Source organism: Tarenaya hassleriana, unplaced genomic scaffold (genome assembly GCF_000463585.1).
Source record: "Tarenaya hassleriana unplaced genomic scaffold, ASM46358v1 Cleome3, whole genome shotgun sequence".
Taxonomy (NCBI): domain Eukaryota; kingdom Viridiplantae; phylum Streptophyta; class Magnoliopsida; order Brassicales; family Cleomaceae; genus Tarenaya; species Tarenaya hassleriana.
The window spans coordinates 3,612,008-3,619,313 of record NW_010966177.1 but is presented as its reverse complement, the minus strand read 5'-3'; the positions used below and the strand labels follow the sequence as shown (position 1 = coordinate 3,619,313).

Below are 7,306 nucleotides of genomic sequence, written 5' to 3'. Positions count from 1 at the left end.
TCTGGTTACGGAAACTAGAAAGCGTATAATGTTTGGAATGCTTAATCCATGCACGATTGCAAATCACTAATGTTACTAGGATTCTTACTCAAACAATAGCATTGATACAACAATATTTTAAACCGCGGTGGGAAAGAAATCCACAGCGATCACCAAGGATGTTTTGAAAGTTATCACCTGACTAGAGACGTTCGATTAACACAACCCTAAAGCATAGCCCGAGAATTCTACAAGCAAAGCATCAAACATAGAAAAACCCTATTTCTTCATCAAGCTAAGCATATTAAGGCATCATGAATCCTGATTCCTCATTCTAGCAACAACCCAAATACAAATAGCCATCCATGTTGCCACTAGTTTCCTCGTTCTCCCTTTATCAAATTGAGCAGAACCAGGACTCTTTTTCTCACCGACCAAATCACAGAATTTACAAAACCACAAACAGACCAGAAGAAATTTCGAAAGCAAGAATATTCCCGTCAATGATCCCAGAGACAAATCACGATCAACCGCTCCAACATCTTCAGCAATCAAACTTCTAACAAACGCGGAGAAATCATATTACGCCTATAAAGAATCTAAGTTGGACACAAAAAAAAACACAGCTCGCATGATCTCACACCGCAAACATCCCCAAAATTTTCAGCATTACATACAAAATCAGGAGAAACATACATACAGATATTTATGAAGTGATGCGCATATAGAAAAACAAATAACGGGACGTGAAACCATCGTCTTACCCGGCAACAAGGCGGCAACCATCCTCGTACCGCTGCTGAAGCCGACCCGTACGCGCCACCAAATCACTCATCACTAAAAGAACAAAATCCCTAAGCTCCTTGCCCTAAATCCAGAATAATTTGGATCTCAAGGCCATCTAGAGAAAGAAACAAAACAGCCAAAAACGCTACAAGCTGAGGACAATGCTGACGCCTGAGCTCGATAAACACAGCAGCGGTTCTGTCTCAACCATTGCCGCCTCCTAAGATTGAAACGGTCGATCTGATCCAACTGCTGAGGTGAGATCTAGGGTTCCTGGTGAATTTGGCTCCAGAGGATCAAAGAGAGATCAAATAGGAACAACAAAGAGGGAAATCAAAGTTTTTTTTTAAATATTTTAATTTAATTGGTAACTGTTTTTCTTTTTTCGATGGGAGGAGAAGCAAGGCGAAGGCGTTAAGAACGGATCTGAGGACGTGGGACAGTCAAAAAGTCACGTGGGCTATGGGCCAGCAAGTGGGCCCAATCCCACATCAGCGTTTTAATACAATTTATTTATTTCGATTCAAATTCAAATAAGAAATATTTTATTTACTCTAACTATATTTATTCAATCGGATTCCCACATTCGAATCAACTGTCATAAATTTTTATTACTCTTATTTTAAAACAAATTAGTATAAATATAAAACAAAACACCCAATTAAAAATATTATCAATTGATGTTTTTGTTAATAAAAATTAAATATCAATAGATTGCAAAGAGAAATAGATCAAACAATATAATTTTTAAATTAAAGAGCAGAATGTGGAAACAAATGAATTACAGTGTTGAAACGCAGAATACGTATTTTACACTTTATAATAATCAATATTTTCCGTCTTTTTTTTCTATTTTTGGATAACCCTTTCCAACCTTTTACAGAAACTTTTAAATTTTAGTATTAGGACCCCAATACTTTTATAACAGTCAAAAACGCCCTTACAGCCGGGCCTAAATTAAATGTGGAAATCCAATCACAAAAATCTCTTAACACACTGTTGTGGAGAGAGGCCTATGCCCAATAAGGCCCATGTCTTCCAACATGGATAGGCTCATTTGTTAAAAAAAAAATAGACGAGTCCACGGAAGAAAAAAAAACTAAAATTAAATTATGATGTCTCTTTCATTATTTTCCGCCATAATATTTGTAAAATTTTCTCGGAAATTAAATTATGATGTCTATGTACGCGTTGGTGAACAAATATCATCACCAATGAACAAGCCTTGTGCCAAAATACGTACAAGTATATATCCCTTCTTGATTTTACTTTGTTAATCTTGGGATTATTAATCATGTAAAGAGATTATCGATTCATAAGTTTTGTACAAAAATGTTGTAGTTGCACTACTGTTTAAATACGATAAAACGTTTTTTTTTTTATTTATAAACAACTACAATGTATTTTAACTGTAATATTCCTTTTTATATTTATAATACGGCTACCATTTTGGGATTTTTTTTTTGGAGTTTATGCTAAAGTCATTGTTAATTAATAAAAATGTAAAATGTATAATAATGAAAATACTTTATTGTTTCGTAAATGAAAATTGTTTCAGCTCTCACGAATTTGCTATATATATATACATATATATTAATGTATGTATATATATAAATTCTCCTTTGTGCGTAGAAACAGGTAGGAAAGAACAAGGAGGAGATCTTGGCAAACCTCGCTGCCAAACGGGATTTCATAACGTTAAAAATCCACCTTGAAATTCTGAATCCCTAAAAATAGGGAGAATATCGTAAAAACAACTATTTTGTAAATGTTTTCACATTACCAAATCTTATTTTTTTCCATATATATATATATATATATATAAACATAGGTCAGATGCATTGCATCTCATTAAAAATAAAATCACCAGTCAATTTGACCAGCTTGCACGAAGTTCCGTGCATCATTGCCAATAACATTATTTTTAGATTAAAAAAAAGCATAATTTTATTTATTATAAATGTGTAAAAAAAATGAAATAAAGATTCTGTACGATGGTTTTGGGAAAAACCCCAACACCCAAAACTAGAAGGGCAACAAGACCTTGAACAAATACAGTGTAGGAAATAGAAATCGGATAACCTAATTAATTGGATATCGAAAATATCTTGAAACAAATCTAAAAAGATAAAAAATAAAAAATATTTTGGATAAGAAAAAGAGTAAAATGCAAAAAGTATTTATTTTGAAACGTACAAAAATAGATTACTTTAAAAGTTGAAAAAAAAAAAATCTAGAAACCTACCTCTTCTAATAATCCCGTACGTATATATAGATGTGTTTTTAGCTCGCTTATATTTTCCTATAAACACTTTGAAAATGCCTTGGACATGCACATGCTCCGTCACCTGTGTTTTTAAAAACAATAATCTATTAATCAATTGAGTTTAATATGATGTTGACGTCATCGAGAAGAATAAAATCTTCATATTATGCCAAATTTATTTATATTGTAGTTTTTCCATAATATGATATTCCCATTATCTAATTTTTCCATGGTTACGACACATACATAGATGTTACAATATACACCCACTCTGTTGTTCTGTTTCCGTTATTTTTAGTTTTGAATTTTATATTTTAGAAAAATATTTTGAATTTCGAGCCATTGTTAATTTTATTCAAAACATTATCTTTTTCATTCCCTTTTTTTTCTAAAAACAATTTCTTCTCTATTCCGCTTTTTGTTTTGTTGTTACTATATTGAATTCGAATATATATATATATATATACAGTTAATTTTTGTACCATATTCCGTTCGATTTTATATATTCAAAACCAAATAAATGTGAATGTTTTTGTATATATTTTGTTACATAATCTTTACAATAAGAAACACATGCATAATCTCAATATGTGGCAATGAGCGTACCGAATCAAGATCAAGAATGATTGTGTATTGAGCCAAACTCATTTTTTTAAGTTTGATTGCTGTCATGTACATTGAACGCAGACCCATTACTGCATATATATAATTATTATATAATAATATAATAATTCCCAACATTGTTGGACTCTGTGACAGTCTCTTTGTATATATATATATATATATATTTTTTAAAAATGTGTGGGGAAATAAGTTTTTATTTGATTTGGACCAGCTTTGACAAGCTACCCTCAGGATCTCCTCGTTGTGATGGGAGCCGAAACGCAAAAAGATTGTGTGCGATGTGATTTGTAAAGTACGTTGGTCCATTATTATTTCTATTATATTTGATTAGTGAGGGGATCTCCTCATTTTTGGCATGTATTTATTATCAATAACAATATAACCAGACAAAAATCGGCTATTCAGGTATCGTATTTTAAAATTAAATCAATTGAACTAGAATAAAGTGATTATAAAATATATTAAAATAATTAAAAAATTATTTTTAAAAATATCTTCTGGTAAAAATTGAATCAAAAGAAAGAACGAGCAAGATATAACAATAATTCTTTAAAAATCGAAAAATATGAAGATGAAATAAGCCAAATGAAAACACGAATTTCTGTCTAACACGATTTTTTTTTTCTATTCAAAATACTCTTTTCATAAAATTTTACAAAATATAAATCACCCATTTCTACAAATGCGAATCCTAAGTGAAATTAACGTTCCCTACTCTCATTTTCCGAAATTCGACACTGCATTCTAAATATTTATAATTAATATTAATATTATAAACTCAAAACTATCAAGTAACGAGACCGCATTCAACACAAAACATTCGAATTAGAATCACTAATTACCATTTTATTTAATCAACATAAAAGGCATATTTCCAAAACGCATAAATACTTCGAATTATGGAGTTGCAATTATGGAACGAATTTGTTTAGAAATAATTCGATATAGTTTAAGGGTTATTCTATTTTTGGTATAAAAAGGGATGTCTACAAAACATATAGGACCGGACATTTCAGATCGTATTAAATTGAATTGAATATACAAATACATTAAAAATCAAATAAAAAATCCGTTAGAAATTAAATACCTTTTTAATGAATAATTGATTTATATCGAATCTAAATGAACACCGAATCAATATAAAAATTGACAGAAAAATCGAATAGTTCAAAAAAACCAAAAACGAATATCTCTTAAAAATAATAATCCAAACAAAACTAAACTTTTTTTCTTCAAAATTAGGACATATAATGAATAATCCCAACAAAACATATGTTTTTAAAGCACAATTTACGGACAAAACAAATTAAAAAAAAAAAACAAGAGAATCAGAAAGGAAATATATTGGGATCTGAAGGCGTGATTCGGTCTGATTCCGACACAAGTCCCCAAACACTGTTTCATTAACCAAATCCCACAAAGATTTTTTTTTTTAATCCAACGGCTCAGATTAAACAAAGTCCTATATAAACCCAACACACACTGGAACACTTGAACAAACCACCTCTTCCTCGTCAAGCTATTGCTGCTATACTTCTAAGAATATAGACATCTGATAATAATCAGACATGGGTTTTGTTCTGCTGCTTGCAGTCCTAGCTACGTCAATGCTGCTCCTGCCGTTGATGCTGCCGCCGTTGCCCCCGCCGCCGTTGATGCTTCTCTTCTTCCCCGTTGGAATCATGGCGGCTCTTATGCTCCTCGCCTTTTCCCCTTCCGACGCCGCAACTAACGTTGGTGGTGGTTACGGAAACTAGAAAGCGTATAATGTTTTTTTAGGCTATGTTTTATTTGTCAACTACCATAATTAACTGCGTTGCATATAAATGTTTCTAATTAAGAGCGCATTTTTCTACGTTCTTTTATATATAATATATAAATATATAAATGTGTATATAAGTGTAATCTCGAAGTATTGTGTCACCTTCTACAGATCCTAAACCATGGTTAAATGCATGCAATTGATGATCAACAAAATACCTTCACGTGTGGTTAATTAGGAGGTTGATGGAACCAACCACATGCATGTACATCTGCAAGAATGGATATCTCCAAAATATCATAAAAAAAATCAATTGTGACAGACCATATGAAAATTACATTTATTCGTAAATTGGTCATAAATTATTTGCTTAACCTAAAACTGTTTTTTTGGTCGCAGACCTTGTGATATGTCATCAGAATAAATAATCACAAAAACAAAATTTAATTTCATGGATAATTTCCCACTAATGTGCAAGTCTGCGAAACAAATGAGTTTTTAAAATAAGTTTAGGGAAATCGGGTGTTGATGCTATTTTGAACCTTATTGCAAGAGAAGTTGGGCAAATAAATTTATGGTTCTATATATAGGTGGAGAATATTTTCACAACGTTAAACGGGAACTATATCCGAAATTACCAACCAAATATTATGTTGATTGATCACATTCCTTTAAAATAACGAGAGTCGATCAACAAAAACACGTTACCATATCACAAACTTGACAATCGAATGCCGTCCGAGATTGAAGTTTCCGATCGCTTACAATTTGTATAAAAAGAAAACAGAGTAAGAAACCATAACCGGCTCGAGAATTTTACGAGTTCGGATCGAACAGTGCGTTCGTCCCGAGTGAAGGGAGGGAGCATTTTATTCATGAAGTTTGATAGATGAGATGACAACGAATGCATCACTATCACCTCGATTAGAACCAGACTTATATAGGCCTGAAATCGAACTCGATAAAGGAAGGAAATAATATTGTTATTATTTTTAGTATCAATCCCTGATTCTTTGCTGTATTTGTTTCTTCAATTATCTCCTCATGCGTGTATATATGTTTTGTAAATCACATAATGCAATAGATAGAAAACTATTTTCCCAATCTGTCGTTCATGGTATCAGACGCCTCGGTTTAACGACAACCCTCCTATTTTTTTTTCTTTCCAAAACCCATATTTCCAAGAGAACTTAATCGGACATGTCCTCCGACGGCACATCCTCCGCTGGCATTCACCCTGCTGCTCCGACAGCAACCGATCCCGACAACACGGCGTCTTCGTTGATCAATATCAACGTGACGAACGTCTCCAAACTTTCCGCTGCCAACTACATCACCTGGAGCCTCCAAGTTCGATCACTCTTTCAAGGATACAACCTTGAATCATTCCTAGACGCCAACAGCACTGTCTCGCCGACGGTCACCGTCGACAACGTGATCAACCCCAACCCGGCGTACACGTCTTGGTTTCGTCAAGACAAGCTGCTATTTTCAGCCCTTCTCGGCTTGATCTCCGTCTCCTGTCAAGCTCTCATTACAAGGGCGACAACCACAAGTGAAGCATGGACAATACTAGCGTCCACATACGGCAGATCCAGTCGGGGACATATCAAGCAACTCAAGGATCAAATGAAACGATTCTCCAAAGGCGGCAAATCAATCGATGAGTTCATGCACTTCTTCAAGACAAAGGGAGATGAGCTAGCTCTCCTCGGAAAGCCATTAGATCATGAAGATCTAATCGATCTTGTCCTTGCCGGCCTCAGTGATGAATACCGTGCTGTCAAAGATGCCGTAAATGCCCGAGATCTGCCAATCTCGTTTGTGGAGCTTCACGAACGACTTCTCAATCACGAATCTGTGATTCTCGCTGCTGAACAGCTACCCTC

General features: G+C 33.6%; 1 protein-coding gene across 1 annotated transcript in view; it reads right to left on the bottom strand.

Moving 5' to 3' along the window:
- Positions 1-1,154, bottom strand: part of LOC104819138 (nudix hydrolase 16, mitochondrial-like) — a 2,526-nt gene extending 1,372 nt beyond the window's left edge. Inside the window, exon 1 of the mRNA XM_010549060.1 lies at positions 744-1,154. Within this exon, the coding sequence (XP_010547362.1) occupies positions 744-814 (71 nt within the window). The 5' untranslated portion in view covers positions 815-1,154. The remainder of the gene's footprint in view (positions 1-743) is intronic.
- Between the last annotated feature and the right edge of the window lie 6,152 nt (positions 1,155-7,306).